At 32.3% G+C, this 25,156-nt stretch overlaps 1 protein-coding gene across 1 annotated transcript in view; it reads left to right on the top strand.

The window, feature by feature from the left end:
• The first annotated feature begins 1,178 nt into the window (after positions 1-1,178).
• Positions 1,179-25,156, top strand: part of LOC119604708 (1-phosphatidylinositol 4,5-bisphosphate phosphodiesterase) — a 40,966-nt gene continuing 16,988 nt past the window's right edge. The window contains 5 exon segments of the mRNA XM_037957493.1: positions 1,179-1,508; positions 1,511-1,590; positions 1,665-1,724; positions 13,923-14,069; positions 16,928-17,007. Of these exon segments, the coding sequence (XP_037813421.1) occupies positions 1,412-1,508; positions 1,511-1,590; positions 1,665-1,724; positions 13,923-14,069; positions 16,928-17,007 (464 nt within the window). The 5' untranslated portion in view covers positions 1,179-1,411.

Genomic DNA, 25,156 nt, shown 5'->3' with positions numbered 1-25,156 from the left:
TCTAGTCTATAGTCTAGTCTATAGCCTAGTCTATAGTCTAGTCTATAGTCTAGTCTACAGAGTCTATATTCTAGTCTATATTCTAGTCTATAGTATAGTCTAGAGTCTAGTTTATAGTCCAGTCTATATTCTAGCCTATAATCTAGTCTATAGTCTAGTCTAGTCTATTCTATAGTCTTCTATATAGTCTTGACTATAGTCTGTTCTATAGCCTTGTTTTTAGTCTGTTCTATAGTCTGGTCTTTATTGATGTCTACTAATTGATATATGGTTTTGTCTATAATTTTGTCTATAATCTAGATCATAGCTCTAACAACTTTCTGCCTAGTATTATAACAGTCTAATTTACACCTCATAATTTTGTCTATTGTATGTCTAGTAAATGCATATTTTCAGTAACCTTACAAATTGTAGTTATTTCTTTTTAATTCCCCATAGAAATACTTACCTTTAAATACTGTTTTATAATTTTTTTCGTTTTCTTCCCTGGTTTGGGCTGGCATAAAACTAATTTTCCCTTATGGGCTCCTATTCTAACTTTTAACAATTTATTATACTTTGTCGTCTTTTAACTGGTAATGTGTACCCCATTTGTTGGCAAACTATTTAATAGCATGTTTTTTTTTTGTTTACAAACAAAAAAAAAACATCTGCCATTATGTTTATAATGGTTGTTAAAATAAAATTATATATAATATTTAATGTTTAATAACACTTTTAATGGTTGTCTGCACAAAATTCAAAAAAGAAATGACAACAAACCCTCAAAAATGCCAAGCGCAACTGTCATTTAAGAGAAATATGGCGGCATTTGAAAAAAATTATTTACATTCACAGCAAAATAATTAGCATCATCTTAAATTTTATCATATATTTAGAAAATTTTTAGATTTAAAGTAATTTTCTTTAAAAAAACAACAAATAAATCAATTATAATTAACATTTTCTTATGTTTTCTAGTCTTTACAGAACAATTACAGCAACAACAACAACACATGTTTACAAATAACATTCCAGCATCAAGAGAGTACGAAGTAACGAGGGAGGCAGGGCACATCATAAAAGTGTTGCCGTTTTAATAGTTAGAGTAGAAGTGCTGCCAGCAATTTACAAAAGAAAATGTTTACCTCATTATTAAAATAAATTTGAGAATTCTTTACAAATCGCAGCATTATCTAAAGAAACTCCAAAGAAATGTTTTTCTTTAATACTTTAATACTCTAACAATAGACTTTTCTAACAGAAAAAGTAATTAATGAAATAGTCAAACTAAGTCAAGAGAAGCTGTTATCCTTGTTAGAGCAGCAGTGAGAGTAAAAGGCAGTTATTTTAAAAATTAATTTATTTATAATAATTAATCTAGTATTTAGTCCTGTTTGTTTTGAAAACAAATTTAGTAAAATAATACAAAATGACCAAGAAGTACGAGTTCGATTGGATAATACCGGTGCCGCCGGAATTAACCACCGGTTGTGTATTCGATCGTTGGTTTGAGAATGAAAAGGAAACCAAGAAAATGATTTTGAAAAGGATGCCTTATTTAAAGTGGATGAATATGGTTTCTTTTTGTATTGGAAAAGTGAGGGTAGGGTAAGTATTATTTAAAAAAAACTTTTTTAAAATTTATAAAAAAAAATTTTACTCTTTTTTGTTTCTTTTAACAGGGAGGCGATGTAATAGAATTATGTCAAGTCAGTGATATAAGAGCGGGAGGTGTGCCCAAGGTAAGTTACTAGAATAATACTACTGTAAACATGACTATATACTAGACTACAGACTCGATTACAGATCACAATATAGAACTAGACTATAAAATAACTAGACTATAGACTAGACTATAGACTAGACAATAGACTAGACTATAGACTAGACTATAGACTAGACTATAGACTAGACTATAGACTAGACTATAGACTAGACTATAGACTAGACTATAGACTAGACTTTAGACTAGACTTTAGACTAGACTATAGACTAGACTAGACCAGAGACTAGACTATAGACTAGACCAGAGACTAGACTATAGACTAGACTGTACACTAGACTATAGACTAGACTATAGACTAGACTATAGACTAGACTATAGACTAGACTATAGACTAGACTATAGACTAGACTATAGACTAGACTATAGACTAGACTATAGACTAGACTATAGACTAGACTATAGACTAGACTATAGACTAGACTATAGACTAGACTATAGACTAGACTATAGACTAGACTATAGACTAGACTATAGACTAGACTATAGACTAGACTATAGACTAGACTATAGACTAGACTATAGACTAGACTATAGACTAGACTATAGACTAGACTATAGACTAGACTATAGACTAGACTATAGACTAGACTATAGACTAGACTATAGACTAGACTATAGACTAGACTATAGACTAGACTATAGACTAGACTATAGACTAGACTATAGACTAGACTATAGACTAGACTATAGACTAGACTATAGACTAGACTATAGACTAGACTATAGACTAGACTATAGACTAGACTATAGACTAGACTATAGACTAGACTATAGACTAGACTATAGACTAGACTATAGACTAGACTATAGACTAGACTAGACTAGACTATAGACTAGACTATAGACTAGACTATAGACTAGACTATAGACTAGACTATAGACTAGACCAGAGACTAGACTATAGACTAGACTATAGACTAGACCAGAGACTAGACTATAGACTAGACCAGAGACTAGACTATAGACTAGACCGTACACTAGACTATAGACTAGACCGTACACTAGACTATAGACTAGACTATAGACTAGACTATAGACTAGACTATAGACTAGACTATAGACTAGACTATAGACTAGACTATAGACTAGACTATAGACTAGACTATAGACTAGACTATAGACTAGACTATAGACTAGACTATAGACTAGACTATAGACTAGACTATAGACTAGACTATAGACTAGACTATAGACTAGACTATAGACAGACTATAGACTAGACTATAGACTAGACTATAGACTAGACTATAGACTAGACTATAGACTAGACTATAGACTAGACTATAGACTAGACTATAGACTAGACTATAGACTAGACTATAGACTAGACTATAGACTAGACTATAGACTAGACTATAGACTAGACTATAGACTAGACTATAGACTAGACTATAGACTAGACTATAGACTAGACTATAGACTAGACTATAGACTAGACTATAGACTAGACTATAGACTAGACTATAGACTAGACTATAGACTAGACTATAGACTAGACTATAGACTAGACTATAGACTAGACTATAGACTAGACTATAGACTAGACTATAGACTAGACTATAGACTAGACTATAGACTAGACTATAGACTAGACTATAGACTAGACTATAGACTAGACTATAGACTAGACTATAGACTAGACTATAGACTAGACTATAGACTAGACTATAGACTAGACTATAGACTAGACTATAGACTACTATAGACTAGACTATAGACTAGACTATAGACTAGACTATAGACTAGACTATAGACTAGACTATAGACTAGACTATAGACTAGACTATAGACTAGACTATAGACTAGACTATAGACTAGACTATAGACTAGACTATAGACTAGACTATAGACTAGACTATAGACTAGACTATAGACTAGACTATAGACTAGACTATAGACTAGACTATAGACTAGACTATAGACTAGACTATAGACTAGACTATAGACTAGACTATAGACTAGACTATAGACTAGACTATAGACTAGACTATAGACTAGACTATAGACTAGACTATAGACTAGACTATAGACTAGACTATAGACTAGACTATAGACTAGACTATAGACTAGACTATAGACTAGACTAGACTATAGACTAGACTATAGACTAGACTATAGACTAGACTATAGACTAGACTATAGACTAGACTATAGACTAGACTATAGACTAGACTATAGACTAGACTATAGACTAGACTATAGACTAGACTATAGACTAGACTATAGACTAGACTATAGACTACAGTATAGACTATAGACTAGACTACAGTATAGACTATAGACTAGACTATAGACTAGAGTATAGACTAGACTATAGACTAGACTATAGACTAGACTATAGACTAGACTATAGACTAGACTATAGACTAGACTATAGACTAGACTATAGACTAGACTATAGACTAGACTATAGACTAGACTATAGACTAGACTATAGACTAGACTATAGACTAGACTATAGACTGGACTATAGACTAGACTATAGACTAGACTATAGACTAGACTATAGACTAGACTATAGACTAGACTATAGACTAGACTATAGACTAGACTATAGACTAGACTATAGACTAGACTATAGACTAGACTATAGACTAGACTATAGACTAGACTATAGACTAGACTATAGACTAGACTATAGACTAGACTATAGACTAGACTATAGACTAGACTATAGACTAGACTATAGACTAGACTATAGACTAGACTATAGACTAGACTATAGACTAGACTATAGACTAGACTATAGACTAGACTATAGACTAGACTATAGACTAGACTATAGACTAGACTATAGACTAGACTATAGACTAGACTATAGACTAGACTATAGACTAGACTATAGACTAGACTATAGACTAGACTATAGACTAGACTATAGACTAGACTATAGACTAGACTATAGACTAGACTATAGACTAGACTATAGACTAGACTATAGACTAGACTATAGACTAGACTATAGACTAGACTATAGACTAGACTATAGACTAGACTATAGACTAGACTATAGACTAGACTATAGACTAGACTATAGACTAGACTATAGACTAGACTATAGACTAGACTATAGACTAGACTATAGACTAGACTATAGACTAGACTATAGACTAGACTATAGACTAGACTATAGACTAGACTATAGACTAGACTATAGACTAGACTATAGACTAGACTATAGACTAGACTATAGACTAGACTATAGACTAGACTATAGACTAGACTATAGACTAGACTATAGACTAGACTATAGACTAGACTATAGACTAGACTATAGACTAGACTAGACTAGACTATAGACTAGACTATAGACTAGACTATAGACTAGACTATAGACAAGACTATAGACTAGACTATAGACTAGACTATAGACTAGACTATAGACTAGACTATAGACTAGACTATAGACTAGACTATAGACTAGACTATAGACTAGACTATAGACTAGACTATAGACTAGACTATAGACTAGACTATAGACTAGACTATAGACTAGACTATAGACTAGACTATAGACTAGACTATAGACTAGACTATAGACTAGACTATAGACTAGACTATAGACTAGACTATAGACTAGACTATAGACTAGACTATAGACTAGACTATAGACTAGACTATAGACTAGACTATAGACTAGACTATAGACTAGACTATAGACTAGACTATAGACTAGACTATAGACTAGATAGACTATAGACTAGACTATAGACTAGACTATAGACTAGACTATAGACTAGACTATAGACTAGACTAGACTATAGACTAGACTATAGACTAGACTATAGACTAGACTATAGACTAGACTATAGACTAGACTATAGACTAGACTATAGACTAGACTATAGACTAGACTATAGACTAGACTATAGACTAGACTAGACTATAGACTAGATAGAACTAGATAGACTAGACTATAGACTAGATATAGACTAGACTATAGACTAGACTATAGACTAGACTATAGACTAGACTATAGACTAGATATAGACTAGACTATAGACTAGACTATAGACAGATAGACTATAGACTAGACTATAGTATAGACTATAGACTAGACTATAGACTAGTATAGACTAGACTATAGACTAGACTATAGACTAGACTATAGACTAGACTATAGACTAGACTATAGACTAGACTATAGACTAGACTATAGACTAGACTATAGACTAGACTATAACTAGACTATAGACTAGACTATAGACTAGACTATAGACTAGACTAAGACTAGACTATAGACTAGACTATAGACTAGACTATAGACTAGACTATAGACTAGACTATAGACTAGACTATAGACTAGACTATAGACTAGACTATAGACTAGACTATAGACTAGACTATAGACTAGACTATAGACTAGACTATAGACTAGACTAGACTAGACTATAGACTAGACTATAGATAGACTATAGACTAGACTATAGACTAGACTATAGACTAGACTATAGACTAGACTATAGACTAGACTATAGACTAGACTATAGACTAGACTATAGACTAGACTATAGACTAGACTATAGACTAGACTATAGACTAGACTATAGACTAGACTATAGGACTATAGACTAGACTATAGACTAGACTATAGACTAGACTATAGACTAGACTATAGACTAGACTATAGACTAGACTATAGACTAGACTATAGACTAGACTATAGACTAGACTATAGACTAGACTATAGACTAGACTATAGACTAGACTATAGACTAGACTATAGACTAGACTATAGACTAGACTATAGACTAGACTATAGACTAGACTATAGACTAGACTATAGACTAGACTATAGACTAGACTATAGACTAGACTATAGACTAGACTATAGACTGACATAGACTAGACTATAGACTAGACTATAGACTAGACTATAGACTAGACTATAGACTAGACTATAGACTAGACTATAGACTAGACTATAGACTAGACTATAGACTAGACTATAGACTAGACTATAGACTAGACTATAGACTAGACTATAGACTAGACTATAGACTAGACTATAGACTAGACTATAGACTAGACTATAGACTAGACTATAGACTAGACTATAGACTAGACTATAGACTAGACTATAGACTAGACTATAGACTAGACTATGACTAGACTATAGACTAGACTATAGATAGACTATAGACTAGACTATAGACTAGACTATAGACTAGACTATAGACTAGACTATAGACTAGACTATAGACTAGATAGACTAGACTATAGACTAGACTAGACTAGACTATAGACTAGACTATAGACTAGACTATAGACTAGACTATAGACTAGACTATAGACTAGACTATAGACTAGACTATAGACTAGACTATAGACTAGACTATAGACTAGACTATAGACTAGACTATAGACTAGACTATAGACTATAGACTAGACTATAGACTAGACTATAGACTAGACTATAGACTAGACTATAGACTAGACTATAGACTAGACTATAGACTAGACTGTAGACTAGACTATAGCCTAGACTATAGACTAGACTGTAGACTAGACTATAGACTAGACTATAGACTAGACTATAGACTAGCCTAGACTATGACTATAGACTAGACTATAGACTAGACTATGACTAGACTATAGACTAGACTATAGACTAGACTATAGACTAGACTATAGACTAGACTATAGACTAGACTATAGACTAGACTAAAGACTAGACTATAGATTAGTCTATAGTTAGTGAAGACTAACTATAGACTAGATTATCGAATAGACTATAGACAGACTATAAATTAGACTATAGACGACACTGCAGTCATGACTATAGACTTAACTAGAGTATAGATTAGATATAGCCTAGACAACACTAACTCGACGAAGCTTTCAGATGACTTTATAGACAAGACTTTAACTAGACTGCAGAGCACTTTATAGTCAATACAATAAACGAGAATAACGATCACAACTGTTGCGAAATCTGAAGTCTTTAACTTTATTTCTTTCCATAAGTAACATTCCCCCTTAACCGCCATTAAAAAAATCCTCCACAATTAATCTCATTTAGCAAATGATTGCCTTATTTCTTTCATCAATTACTTTGTTCCACGAAAAGTTCCTGTCAGCATTGGGTATGTGTCGTTATCAGCAACATCAACGTAATGCTGTTGTTGTCACAAAAATTAACATTTTCTTTTTGTACCGTTTTTTTGACATTCAAATTTGTCGTTTTACTCCAATTTTCTTTTCCCCATTACGTACACACTTTGGCAAATATTTTGAACTTTTTGCATTACATCAACTTGTTAACAAAAATGTTCATTAATATTTAATGTGAGAAACGTGTTGCCAATTTCAATACAACAACACGTCAAACTATTTACAATTTGAATGATGAAAAGTTCTGAAACGGTGAAACGGTGGTAAGGGGGGTTGAGTAAAATTACATTTGTATTTTGAAAATTTGTTAAAAGTTTCTCTCGCGAAAGGCGAAAAGTTAAACAAATTAACCAGGATTGTTAGGGAAAGAAAATCTATATGGATTTTTTTTCATACAAAAGCAGATTCTTCTCTACAAACAAAAACCTTTTATCACTAAAATACTTTATTTGTTTAGTTTTAAATCTTTTTTAGCTGCCTTTCAAAATAATTGTGATGTTAAATACACAAATAGACTGTATACCCCCCGAAAAAATGCTAACATTACATATTGATTGAATGCATTGCAAATTATGAGTACAAGTTAAAATTTTATAGAAAAAAATATTCTGGGTATCAGTTTCCTTGCAGAATTTCTTTTTTTTTTCATATCATTTGTACTTTTGACTTTATTTTTGCACACATTGCATTTTTTTCATAAACTGATGCATGAATTCATTCAAATAGCTGTTGAAATGTGCAATAACAAAAAAAACTGAAAATACAATTCCATATTGCTCCAGTTTAATTTTCCACTTTATTATATTATTTTACATTGCAAAATGGAATTGTGATAAAAAAAATAAGAATATGTTTTTTTTTCGTTCTGTGGTTTAAATTAAGAGTTTTAAGAGTGTTAATCTGGTAAATTTAAAAAAGTGTATGCAGACATAGCTGACTGTAGACAAGACTATGCACTAGGCTACAGACTAGGCAATAAACTAGACTATAGATTACACCATAGACTAAACACTAAAACAGGACTATAGACAGATAAACTATAGACTATTGACTATAGACTAGACTATAGACTAGACTATAGACTAGACTAAGACTAGACTATAGACTAGACTATAGACTAGACTATAGAGACTAGATATAGACTAGGACTATAGACTAGACTATATAGACTAGACTAGAATAGACTAGACTATAGACTGACTATAGACTAGACTATAGACTAGATATGACTAGACTATAGACTAGACTATAGACTAGACTATAGACTAGACTATAGACTAGACTATAGACTAGACTATAGGACTAGACTATAGACTAGACTATAGACTAGACTATAGACTAGACTATAGACTAGACTATAGACTAGATATAGACTAGACTATAGACTAGACTATAGACTGACTATAGACTAGACTATAGACTAGACTATAGACTAGACTATAGACTAGACTATATACTACAGACTAGGCAATAGACAAGACTATAGATACACCATAGACTAAACTATAAACTGGACTATAGACTAGAGCATAGGCTAGACTATAGACTAGACTATAGACTAGACTATAGACTAGACTATAGAATAGACTATAAACTAGACTATAGACTAGACTATAGACTAGATATAGACTAGACTATAGACTAGACTATAGACTAGACTATAGACTAGACTATAGACTAGCCTATAGACTAGACTATAGACTAGACTATAGACTAGATATAGACTAGACTATAGACTAGACTAAGACTAGACTATAGACTAGACTATAGACTAGACTATAGACTAGACTATGACTAGACTATAGACTAGACTATAGACTAGACTATAGACTAGACTATAGACTAGACTATAGACTGGCTATTGACTAGACATAGACCAGACTATAGACTAGACTATAGACTAGATATAGACTAGACTATAGACTAGACTATAGACTAGACTATAGACTAGACTATAGACTAGACTATAGACTATACTATAGACTAGACTATAGACTAGATTATAAACTAGACTATAGACTACACTATAAACTAGACTATAGACTGGACTAGACTGGATAGACTATAACTAGACTATAAACTAGACTATAGCTAGACTAGAATAGACTGTAGACTAGACTATAGACTAGACTGTAGACTAGACAATAGACTAGACTATACACTAGACTGTAGACTAGACTATAGACTAGACTATAGACTAGACTATAGACTGACTATAGACTAGACTATAGACTAGACTATAGACTAGACTATAGACTAGACTATAGACTAGACTATAGACTAGACTATAGACTAGACTATACTAGACTATAGACTAGACTATATACTAGACGATAGACTATAGACTAGACTATAGACTAGACTATAGACTAGATATAGACTAGACTATAGACTAGACTATAGACTAGACTATAGACTAGACTATAGACTAGACTATAGACTAGACTATGGACTAGACTATAGACTAGACTATATACTAGACTATGTACTAGACTATAGACTAGACTATAGACTAGACTATAGACTAGACTATAGACTATAGACTAGACTATAGACTAGATATAGGAGACTATAGACTATACTATAGACTAGACTATAGGACTAGAGATAGACTAGACTATAGACTAGACATAGACTAGACTATAGACTAGACTATAGACTAGACTATAGACTAGATATAGACTAGACTATAGACTAGACTATAGACTAGACTATAGACTAGATTATAAACTAGACTATAGACTAGACCAGAATAGACTAAAAACTAGACTATGGACTAGACTATAAACTAGACTATAGACTAGACTATAGACTAGACTATAGACAAGACTATAGACTAGACTATAGACTAGACTATAGACTAGACTATAGACTAGACTATAGACTAGATTATAGACTAGATTATAGACAAGACTATAACTAGACTACAGACTAGATTCTAGACTAGACTATGACTAGACTATAGACTAGACTATAGACTAGACTCTAGACTAGACTCTAGACTAGACTCTAGACTAGACTCTAGACTAGACTATAGACTAGACTATAGACTAGACTATAGACTAGACTATAGACTAGACTATAGACTAGACTATAGACTAGACTATAGACTAGACTATAGACTAGACTATAGACTAGACTATAGACTAGACTATAGACTAGACTATAGACTAGACTATAGACTAGACTATAGACTAGACTATAGACTAGACTATAGACTAGATTATAGACTAGATTATAGACTAGACTATAGACTAGACTATAGACTAGATTATAGACTAGATTATAGACAAGACTATAGACTAGACTACAGACTAGATTCTAGACTAGACTATGACTAGACTATAGACTAGACTCTAGACTAGACTATAGACTAGACTATAGACTAGACTATAGACTAGACTATAGGCTAGACTATAGACTAGACTATAGACTAGACTATAGACTAGACTATAGGCTAGACTAGATATAGACTAGACTATAGACTAGACTATAGACTAGACTATAGACTAGACTATAGACTAGACTATAGACTAGACTATGACTAGACTATAGACTAGACTATAGACTAGACTATAGACTAGACTAGACTAGACTATAGACTAGACTATAGACTAGACTATAGACTAGACTATAGACTAGACTAGACTAGACTATAGACTACTAGACTAGATAGACTAGACTATAGACTAGACTATAGACTAGACTATAGACTAGACTATAGACTAGACTATAGACAGATATAGACTAGAGACTAGACTAGACTAGAGACACATATAGACTATAGACTAGCTATAGACTAGACTATAGACTAGACTATAGACTAGACTATAGACTAGACTATAGACTAGACTATAGACTAGACTATAGACTAGACTATAGACTAGACATAGACTAGACTATAGACTAGACTATAGACTAGACTATAGACTAGACTATAGACTAGACTATAGACTAGACTATAGACTAGACTATAGACTAGACTATAGACTAGACTATTAGACTAGACTATAGACTAGACTAAGACTAGACTATAGACTAGACTATAGACTAGACTATAGACTAGACTATAGCTAGAATAGACTAGACTATAGACTAGACTATAGACTAGACTATAGACTAGACTATAGACTAGACTATAGACTAGACTATAGACTAGACTATAGACTAGACTATAGACTAGACTATAGACTAGAACTATAGACTCTAGACTAGACTATAGACTAGACTACTAGACTAGACTATAGACTAATACTATAGACTAGACTATAGACTAGACTTATATACTAGACTATAGACTTAGACTATAGACTAGTACTATAAGACTAGACTATAGACTAGACTATAGACTAGAACCTATAGACTAGACTATAGACTAGATATAAGACTAGACATTAGACTAGAGCTATAGACTGACTATGACTAGACTATAGACTAGACTATAGACTAGACTATAGACTAGACTATAGACTCGACTATATAGACTAGACTATAGACCTAGACTAATAGACGAGACTATAGACAACTAGACTAAGACGATAGACGAGACTAGAACTAGACTATAGACTAGACTATAGACTATAACTATAAGACTAGACTATAGACTAGACCTATAGACGAGACTATAGCACTAGACTATAGACTAGACTATAAGACTAGACTATAGACTAGACTATAGACTAGACTATAGACTAGACTATAGACTAGACTATAGACTAGACTTAGACTAGACTATAGACTAGACTATATAGACTAGACTATAGACTAGACTATAGACTAGACTATAGACTAGATATAGACGACTAACTAAGACTAGACTATAGACTAGACTATAGACTACTATAGACTAGACTATAGACTAGACTATAGACTAGACTATAGACTAGACTATAGACTAGACTTTAGTTTAGACTAAAGGCTAGACTATATTCTTGCTTAAATAGTTTTTCCATGTTTTTCTATAAATATAAAAATTTCTCTGACATTTTTATTCTGACTTTATTAACCGTTTACCTGTAAACCACATTCTGCTAACATCCCTCTCTCTCAATTCCATTACAAACCTTCTATCAACTCCTGAGGTGTGTAGGTAGAATGTGTGTAGTTTAAAACGGATATCTAGCAAACTGTTATCTCTAACCTTTTAACCCATTTATTACTTTCAACTACACTGTAGCAAAGCAATTAATTCGCATCCGTTTACAAATACATAAACTGAGATAAAAAAACTAAATAAATTTGCAATTATTTTAGTTTAAAATAAAACAAAATAAATTAAACTACATGTCAATTTAAAATTTTATTGAATAAAAGTCCAGTAACATAAACTTAAATTCAATTATATTTTATGAAAAATATAAAATAAAATTTTGAGTTATAGCAAAAAAAAAAACAGGAAATTGCAAATTAAAATTTTAATTAAATAGATAAGATTTTGACATTTAAGGCATTTCGAGAAAATAGGGTAATTTAAAAAAAAGTTTTAAAATTTTTAAATGTGAAGAAATTTAAGAAAAAACTAATTTTTACTACAACTTATTAAAAAGCCATCAAATCTAACCTTGCTGTCAATCTATAAACTTTTTACCCTGAGTAAATAGTAATAGAAAATATGTAGTAGTAGTAGTAGTAACATATTTTTCACTTCAATATGTCACATTTAATCTCATCACTCTTATCATGTCATGATGTTACAACATAAAAGAAAAAATACTACAACTAACAGGAAAAACAAGTAACAGAATACTATACAATAAAATGATATGATGAAACTTTATTTTCATCTCTTTTCAACTTTGCATCCGGTTGTTGTGCTAAACTAAATATCCGGTGTTAAATAAAAACAGAGAAATAAAGTTGCATGTCATAACTTGCTATCATTCCCCTCAGCCCCAAGACTTTGTGAAAAGAAATTAAAAGCAACAGCACTGACAAATATATAAAAATATATATATATATATACATATGACATTGACACAAATCATATTATTAAATTTTCTATCTTATTTCTAAAAAAAAAATGTGTTTTAATTTTTTCCAGGATCCAAAAATTCTCGATAAAGTACAGAAAAAATGTGGCGCCGATATGAATGCTCTGGATAAAAAGTCTTTAACTATATGCTCGAATACAGATTATATAAATATAACATATCATCATGTCGTTTGTCCAGATGCCGAGACGGCAAAGGTAAGCTAGACTATATAAGAAACTAGAACTTTTTCAAAATTTATGTCTCAGCATATAGGCTGGACTACGTATGTATATATCATACTAAAGCCTGGTGCATATACTACGTTAAAATCTGAACTACAGACTACAATGAAGAAAGACTTGAATATAGACTAGACTATAGTCAAAACTATAAACGAGACTACAGTCTCGACTTTAGTCTGGACTATAACCAAGACTATAGTCTTGACTTTAGTCTGGACTATTAACAAGGCCATAGTCTGGACTATAACCTATACTATAATCTGGATTATTAACTATACTATTGTCTAGACTCCAATATTATAGTCTAGACTACAGACTAGACTGTATTCAGCACTATAGACTAGATTGTAGTCTGAACTATAGACTACACTGTATTCTGCACTATTGACTAGAATGTAGTCTGGACTATAGACTAGACTGTAGTATGGACTATAGACTAGACTATAGTCTGGACTAGACTATAGACGAAACTATAGTCTGAATTATAAATTGAACTATAGACTAGACTATAGTCTGGACTAGACTATAGACGAGACTATAGTCTGGACTATATTATAGACGAGACTATAGTCTGGACTATAAACTATTCTATAGTCTAGTCTATAGTCTAGTCTATAGTCTAGTCTATAGTCTAGTCTATAGTCTAGTCTATAGTCTAGTCTATAGTCTAGTCTATAGTCTAGTCTATAGTCTAGTCTATAGTCTAGTCTATAGTCTAGTCTATAGTCTAGTCTATAGTCTAGTCTATAGTCTAGTCTATAGTCTAGTCTATAGTCTAGTCTATAGTCTAGTCTATAGTCTAGTCTATAGTCTAGTCTATAGTCTAGTCTATAGTCTAGTCTATAGTCTAGTCTATAGTCTAGTCTATAGTCTAGTCTATAGTTAGTCTATAGTCTAGTCTATAGTCTAGTCTATAGTCTAGTCTATAGTCTAGTCTATAGTCTAGTCTATAGTCTAGTCTATAGTCTAGTCTATAGTCTAGTCTATAGTCTAGTCTATAGTCTAGTCTATAGTCTAGTCTATAGTCTAGTCTATAGTCTAGTATATAGTCTAGTATATAGTCTAGTCTATAGTCTAGTCTATAGTCTAGTCTATAGTCTAGTCTATAGTCTAGTCTATAGTCTAGTCTATAGTCTAGCCTATAGTCTAGTCTATAGTCTAGTCTATAGTCTAGTCTATAGTCTAGTCCATAGTCTAGTCTATAGTCTAGTCTAGTCTATTCTATAGTCTACTCTAGTCTATAGTCTAGTCTATAGTCTAGTCTATGGTCTAGTCTTGGTCTAGTCTATGGTCTAGTCTATAGTCTAGTCTATAGTCTAGTCTATAGTCTAGTCTATAGTCTAGTCTATAGTCTAGTCTATAGTCTAGTCTATAGTCTAGTCTATAGTCTAGTCTATAGTCTAGTCTATAGTCTAGTCTATAGTCTAGTCTATAGTCTAGCCTATAGTCTAGCCTATAGTCTAGTCTATAGTCTAGTCTATAGTCTAGTCTATAGTCTAGTCTATAGTCCTAGTCTATAGTCTAGTCTATAGTCTAGTCTATAAGTCTAGTCTATAGTCTAGTCTATAGTCTAGTCTATAGTCTAGTCTATAGTCTAGTCTATTAGTCTAGTCTAGTCTATAGTCTAGTCTAGAGTAGTCTATAGTCTAGTCAATAGTCTAGTCTATAGTCTAGTCTATAGTCTAGGCTATAGTCTAGTCTATAGTCCTAGTCTATACTCTATTCTGTAGTCTAGTCTATAGTATAGTCCATAGTCTAATTTATAGTCTAGTCTATAGTCTAGTCTATAGTCTAGTCTATAGTCTAGTCTATAGTCTAGTCTATAGTCTAGTCTATAGTCTAGTCTATAGTCTAGTCTATAGTCTAGTCTATAGTCTAGTCTATAGTCTATAGTCTAGTCTATAGTCTAGTCTATAGTCTAGTCTATAGTCTAGTCTATATTCTAGTCTATAGTCTAGTCTATAGTCTAGTCTATAGTCTAGTCTATAGTCTAGTCTATAGTCTAGTCTATATTCTAGTCTATAGTCTAGTCTATAGTCTAGTCTATAGTCTAGTCTATTGTCTAGTCTATAGTATAGTCTATAGCCTAGTCTATTATTAATCTATTATGTAATCTAGTCTATAGTCTAGTTTATAGTCTAGTCTATAGTCTAGTCTACAGTCTTAATTTGATTACTTTTCAAACTTTAAATTTCAAGCTATTCCAATCCATTTCATGGCCATTGTGTTCGATTTAATATCCAAATGGTTTCTTTCTTGTTCTTAAATAAAATAAATTTAATTTTAAACAATAATTTCGAAAAAAAAAAAACTTTTTAAGAAAGTTTACAACGCAAAGAAATGCTAAACTTTTTAAAAACTACTTTACGACCAAAAATATACATATAATAGCAAGTACTACGTTGCCAGATCATAAAGAACTAAAAACAGAGAAGTAGCAAAAAAAATATCAACAATTCTAACAATAGACATTTACAACCAAGCCATCAGCATACTGTCAGTACAAAGAATTGAAAACTTTTTGAAGACAAATGAAAAGTATATAAAATTTTATTAAACTTTTTTTGTGCTTTAAAGCAAACAAAAGACTTAAGAAAGAGGGCAAGGAAGACATTTGACAGTTAGAAGGACAGACATGAAAACTCAAATAATGGCAAAACAAAGAAAACTATTGTTATGATGAAAAATATGAGCAAGTGAAAGTAACAAACTACAAAATTGAAAATAACAATACAAAACAAAGTTTATAATAAATAATTTGTTGTAACAACTATTTAACAAATTTAAACTTAAGCAAACTTTTAAATTTGCAACTTCCCCTTCAATTTTAGATTTGGTTAAATGGCATACGCAAAATTACCCACAATGTTAAGGCCAACAATATTTGTCCCATGATGTGTTTAAAAAAGCAGTAAGTTTACCTAGTTAACCAACAAGTCACACGACAACAAATAGCAACAAAACTATAAATAAAAATATAATTAAAATTAACTTCCTCTAAAGCATTCGCTTAAGCGTTCGTTCACACTTCCGTTACAGACATGTTTGCTTGTGTTATTTCTCTCCACTAACTAACTAAATAACTAACTAATGTCGCATGTCAAATTAACATTTATTTAATATTTTAACTATTTATATTTCTATTTCGTATTCCTTTTAGTTATTGTTTTTATTACATTGTTATGGTTTCTTTGTCTTTATTTTGTGTTGTGGCGTTTTGACGTTTTACCAATGGTGTCGGTGTGTTGATTGTGACATAAGTGTTGCCATATTGTTAACATCTTATATATGATTTAATTTAAGTGTAAATAATTGAATTATTTTCTCAAAATGTTCACAGCTGAGCAAAAAAAAATTAGTGAAAACGATAAATACACACCAAGCAATTAGTGGCACGCATTTTTCAACACCCCCAGTTATTAGGAAATAAAATTAAAGCAATAAGTCACACGCTATTTTAAATAATAAACTAAATTTAAGAATTTTTACAAATTTAATTAAAGATTAGCTATTACAAACATTTACTATAGAAATAATTACGACAATAAAACTTTTGCACAGAAAATATTCTATAAGAAGTCTTCTAGACTAGACTATAGACTAGGACTATAGACTACACTATTGACTAGGACTATAGACTACACTATAGCCTATACTATAGACTAGACTAGAGACTAGACTATAGACTAGACTATAGACTAGACTATAGACTAGACTATAGACTAGACTATAGACTAGACTATAGACGAGACTATAGACTAGACTATAGCCTAGACTATAGACTAAAACTATAGACTAAACTATAGACTAGACTATGGACTAGACTATAGACTAGACTATAGACTTGACTATAGATTACACTACAGACTTTACTATAGACTAAACTATAGACTTGACTAGACTATAGACTAGACTATAGACTAGGACTATAGACTAGACTATAGACTAAACTATAGACTAGACTATAGACTATACTATAGACTAGACTATAGACTAGACTATAGCCTAGACTATATACTCGACTATAGACTAGACAATAGACTAGACTATAGACTAGACTATAGACTAGATTATAGACTAGACTACAGACCAGATACAGACCAAGACTATAGACTAGACTATAGGATTATAGACCTAGACTATATGACTAGACTATAGACTAGACTACTGGACTAGACTATAGACTAGACTATAGACTAGACTATAGACTAGACTATAGACTAGACATAATAGACTATAGACTAGACTATAGACTAGACTATAGACTAGACTATAGACTAGACTATAGACTAGACGATAGACTAGACTAAGACTGACTATAGACTAGACTATAGACTAGACTATAAGACTAGACTATAGACTAGACTATAGACTAGACTATAGACTAGACTATAGACTAGACTATAGACTAAGACTATCTAGACTACTAGACTACTAGACGGATGACTATAGAACAATGACACTATAGACTAGACTATAGGACTAGGACTATAGACTAGGACTATAGACTAGGACCTATAGACTAGGAATAGAAGGACTACCTAGACTAGACTATAGGACTAGTACTATAGACTAGACTATATACTAGACTATAGACTAGACTATAGACTAGGACTATTAGACTAGACTATAGACTAGACTATAGACTAGACTATATACTAGACTATAGACTAGACTATAGACTAGACTATAGACTAGACTATAGACTAGACTATAGACTAGACTATAGACTAGACTATAGACTAGACTATAGACTAGACTATAGACTAGACTATAGACTAGACTATAGACTAGACTATAGACTAGACTATAGACTAGACTATAGACTAGACTATAGACTAGACTATAGACTAGACTATAGACTAGACTATAGACTAGACTATAGACTAGACTATAGACTAGACTATAGACTAGACTATAGACTAGACTATAGACTAGACTATAGACTGGACTATAGACTAGACTATAGACTAGACTATAGACTAGACTATAGACTAGACTATAGACTAGACTATAGACTAGACTATAGACTAGACTATAGACTAGACTATAGACTAGACTATACTAGACTATAGACTAGACTATAGACTAGACTATAGACTAGACTATAGACGAGACTATAGACTCGACTATAGACTAGACTATAGACCTAGACTATAGACTAGACGTATAGACTAGAACTAATAGACCTAGACTAATAACTAGACTATAGAACTAGAACTATAGACTAGACTAAGACTAACTATAGACTAGACTATAGACTAGACTATAGACTAGACTATAGACTAGACTATAGACTAGAACTATAGACTAGACTATAGATAGACTATAGACTAGACTATACTAAACTATAGAACTAGACTAGCAGACTAGAGACTAGAATATAGACTAGACTATAGAACTAGAACTATAGATAGACTATAGACTAGCAAATAGACTAGACTATAGACTAGACTATAGACTAGATAAGACTAGACTAAGACTAGACTATAGACTAGACTAGCACTAGACTATAGACTAGACTATAGACTAGACTATAGACTAGACTACAGACTAGACTACAGACTAGACTATAGACTAGACTATAGACTAGACTATAGACTAGACTACAGACTAGACTAGACTAGACTATAGACTAGACTATAGACTAGACTATAGACTAGACTATAGACTAGACTATAGACTAGACTAGAACTAGACTATAGACTAGACTATAGACTAGACTATAGACTAGACTATAGACTAGACTATAGACTAGACTATAGACTAGACTATAGACTAGACTATAGACTAGACTATAGACTAGACTTAGACTAGACTATAGACTAGACTATAGACTAGACTAGATAGGAACTATAGACTAGCTATAGACTAGACTATAGACTAGACTATAGACTAGACTATAGACTAGACTATAGACTAGACTATAGACTAGACTATAGACTAGACTATAGACTAGACTATAGACTAGACTATAGACTAGACTATAGACTAGACTATAGACTAGACTATAAACTAGACTATAGACTAGACTATAGACTAATAGACTAGACTATAGACTAGACTATAGACTAGACTATAGACTAGACTATAGACTAGACTATAGACTAGACTATAGACTTGACTGTAGACTAGACTATAGAGACTATAGACTAGAATATAGACTAGACTATAGACTAGACTATAGACTAACTAGACTATAGACTAGACTAGACTAGACTATAGACTAGACTATAGACTAGACTATAGACTAGACTATAGACTAGACTATAGACTAGACTATAGACTAGACTACAGACTAGACTATAGACTAGACTATAGACTAGACTATAGACTAGACTATAGACTAGACTATAGACTAGACTATAGACTAGACTATAGACTAGACTATAGACTGGACTATAGACTGGACTATAGACTAGACTATAGACTAGACTATAGACTAGACTATAGACTAGACTATAGACTAGACTATAGACTAGACTATAGACTAGACTATAGACTAGACTTTAGACTAGACTATAGACTAGACTATAGACTAGACTATAGACTAGACTATAGACTAGACTATAGACTAGACTATAGACTAGACTATAGACTAGACTATAGACTAGACTATAGACTAGACTATAGACTAGACTATAGACTAGACTATAGACTAGACTATAGACTAGACTATAGACTAAACTATAGACTAGACTATAGACTAGACTATAGACTAGACTATAGACTAGACTATAGACTAGACCTATAGACTAGACTATAGACTAGACTATAGACTAGACTATAGACTAGACCATAGACTAGACTAGACCAGACTATAGACTAGACTATAGACTAGACTATAGACTAGACTATAGACTAGACTATAGACTAGACTATAGACTAGACTATAGACTAGACTATAGACTAGACTATAGACTAGACTATAGACTAGACTATAGACTAGACTATAGACTAGACTATAGACTAGACTATAGACTAGACTATAGACTAGACTATAGACTAGACTATAGACTAGACTATAGACTAGACTATAGAGACTAGACTATAGACTAGACTATAGACTATACTATAGACTAGACTATAGACTAGACTATAGACTATAGACTAGACTATAGACTAGACTATAGACTAGACTACAGACTAGACTACAGACTAGACTATAGACTAGACTATAGACTAGACTATAGACTAGACTACAGACTAGACTAGAGACTAGACTATAGACTAGACTATAGACTAGACTATACTAGACTATAGACTATAGACTAGACTAGACTATAGACTAGACTATAGACTAGACTATAGACTAGACTATAGACTAGACTATAGACTAGACTATAGACTAGACTATAGACTAGACTATAGACTAGACTATAGACTAGACTATAGACTAGACTATAGACTAGACTATAGACTAGACTATAGACTAGACTATAGACTAGACTATAGACTAGACTATAGACTAGACTATAGACTAGACTATAGACTAGACTATAGACTAGACTATGACTAGACTATAGACTAGACTATAGACTAGACTATAGACTAGACTATAGACTAGACTATAGACTAGACTATAGACTAGACTATAGACTAGACTATAGACTAGACTATAGACTAGACTATAGACTAGACTATAGACTAGACTATAGACTAGACTATAGACTAGACTATAGACTAGACTATAGACTAGACTATAGACTAGACTATAGACTAGACTATAGACTAGACTATAGACTAGACTATAGACTTGACTGTAGACTAGACTATAGACTAGACTCTAGACTAGACTATAGACTAGACTATAGACTAGACTATAGACTAGACTAGACTAGACTATAGACTAGACTATAGACTAGACTATAGACTAGACTATAGACTAGACTACAGACTAGACTATAGACTAGACTAGACTAGACTATAGACTAGACTATAGACTAGACTATAGACTAGACTATAGACTAGACTATAGACTAGACTATAGACTGGACTATAGACTAGACTATAGACTAGACTATAGACTAGACTATAGACTAGACTATAGACTAGACTATAGACTAGACTATAGACTAGACTATAGACTAGACTATAGACTAGACTATACTAGACTATAGACTAGACTATAGACTAGACTATAGACTAGACTATAGACTAGACTATAGACTAGACTATAGACTAGACTATAGACTAGACTATAGACTAGACTATAGACTAGACTATAGACTAGACTATAGACTAGACTATAGACTAGACTATAGACTAGACTATAGACTAGACTATAGACTAGACTATAGACTAGACTATAGACTAGACTATAGACTAGACTATAGACTAAACCATAGACTAGACTATAGACCAGACTATAGACTAGACTATAGACTAGACTATAGACTAGACTATAGACTAGACTATAGACTAGACTATAGACTAGACTATAGACTAGACTATAGACTAGACTATAGACTAGACTATAGACTAGACTATAGACTAGACTATAGACTAGACTATAGACTAGACTATAGACTAGACTATAGACTAGACTATAGACTAGACTATAGACTAGACTATAGACTAGACTATAGACTAGACTAAAGACTAGACTATAGACTAGACTATAGACTAGACTATAGACTAGACTATAGACTAGACTATAGACTAGACTATAGACTAGACTACAGACTAGACTATAGACTAGACTATAGACTAGACTATAGACTAGACTACAGACTAGACTATAGACTAGACTATAGACTAGACTATAGACTAGACTATAGACTAGACTATAGACTAGACTATACTAGACTATAGACTAGACTATAGACTAGACTATAGACTAGACTATAGACTAGACTATAGACTAGACTATAGACTAGACTACAGACTAGACTATAGACTAGACTATAGACTAGACTATAGACTAGACTATAGACTAGACTATAGACTAGACTATAGACTAGACTATAGACTAGACTATAGACTAGACTATAGACTAGACTATAGACTAGACTATAGGCTAAACTATAGACTAGACTATAGACCAGACTATAGACTAGACTATAGACTAGACTATAGACTAGACTATAGACTAGACTATAGACTAGACTATAGACTAGACTATAGACTAGACTATAGACTAGACTAGACTAGACTATAGACTAGACTATAGACTAGACTACAGACTAGACTATAGACTAGACTATAGACTAGACTATAGACTAAACTATAGACTAGACTATAGACCAGACTATAGACTAGACTATAGACTAGACTATAGACTAGACTATAGACTAGACTATAGACTAGACTATAGACTAGACTATAGACTAGACTATAGACTAGACTATAGACTAGACTATAGACTAGACTATAGACTAGACTATAGACTATAGACTAGACTACAGACTAGACTATAGACTAGACTATAGACTAGACTATAGACTAGACTAGACTATAGACTAGACTATAGACTAGACTACAGACTAGACTATAGACTAGACTATAGACTAGACTATAGACTAAACTATAGACTAGACTATAGACTAGACTATAGACTAGACTATAGACTAGACTATAGACTAGACTATAGACTAGACTATAGACTAGACTATAGACTAGACTATAGACTAGACTATAGACTAGACTATAGACTAGACTATAGACTAGACTATAGACTAGACTATAGACTAGACTATAGACTAGACTATAGACTAGACTATAGACTAGACTATAGACTAGACTATAGACTAGACTATAGACTAGACTATAGACTAGACTATAGACTAGACTATAGACTAGACTATAGACTAGACTATAGACTAGACTAGAGACTAGACTATAGACTAGACTATAGATTACACTATAAACTAGACTATAGACTAGACTATAGACTAGACTATAGACTAGACTATAGACTAGACTATAGACTAGACTATAGACTAGACTACAGACTAGACTATAGACTAGACTATAGACTAGACTATAGACTAGACTATAGACTAGACTATAGACTAGACTATAGACTAGACTATAGACTAGACTATAGACTAGACTATAGACTAGACTATAGACTAGACTATAGACCAGACTATAGACTAGACTATAGACTAGACTATAGACTAGACTATAGACTAGACTATAGACTAGACTATAGACTAGACTATAGACTAGACTATAGACTAGACTACAGACTAGACTATAGACTAGACTATAGACTAGACTATAGACTAAACTATAGACTAGACTATAGGCCAGACTATAGACTAGACTATAGACTAGACTATAGACTAGACTATAGACTAGACTATAGACTAGACTATAGACTAGACTATAGACTAGACTATAGACTAGACTATAGACTAGACTATAGACTAGACTAGACTAGACTATAGACTAGACTACAGACTAGACTATAGACTAGACTATAGACTAGACTATAGACTAGACTATAGACTAGACTATAGACTAGACTATAGACTAGACTATAGACTAGACTATAGACTAGACTATAGACTAGACTATAGACTAGACTATAGGCTAGACTATAGACTAGACTATAGACTAGACTATAGACTAGACTATAGACTAGACTATAGACTAGACTATAGACTAGACTATAGACTAGACTATAGACTAGACTATAGACTAGACTATAGACTAGACTATAGACTAGACTATAGACTAGACTATAGACTAGACTACAGACTAGACTATAGACTAGACTATAGACTAGACTATAGACTAAACTATAGACTAGACTATAGACCAGACTATAGACTAGACTATAGACTAGACTATAGACTAGACTATAGACTAGACTATAGACTAGACTATAGACTAGACTATAGACTAGACTATAGACTAGACTATAGACTAGACTATAGACTAGACTACAGACTAGACTATAGACTAGACTATAGACTAGACTATAGACTAGACTATAGACTAGACTACAGACTAGACTATAGACTAGACTATAGACTAGACTATAGACTAGACTATAGACTAGACTATAGACTAGACTATAGACTAGACTATAGACTAGACTATAGACTAGA

Source organism: Lucilia sericata, unplaced genomic scaffold (assembly GCF_015586225.1).
Source record: "Lucilia sericata isolate MDLA Ls3-8-SP2 unplaced genomic scaffold, ASM1558622v1 Contig000419F_arrow, whole genome shotgun sequence".
NCBI classification, from domain to species: Eukaryota; Metazoa; Arthropoda; class Insecta; order Diptera; family Calliphoridae; genus Lucilia; species Lucilia sericata.
The sequence above is the reverse complement of the archived record's forward strand: the minus strand, read 5'-3'. Positions and strand labels throughout refer to the sequence as shown.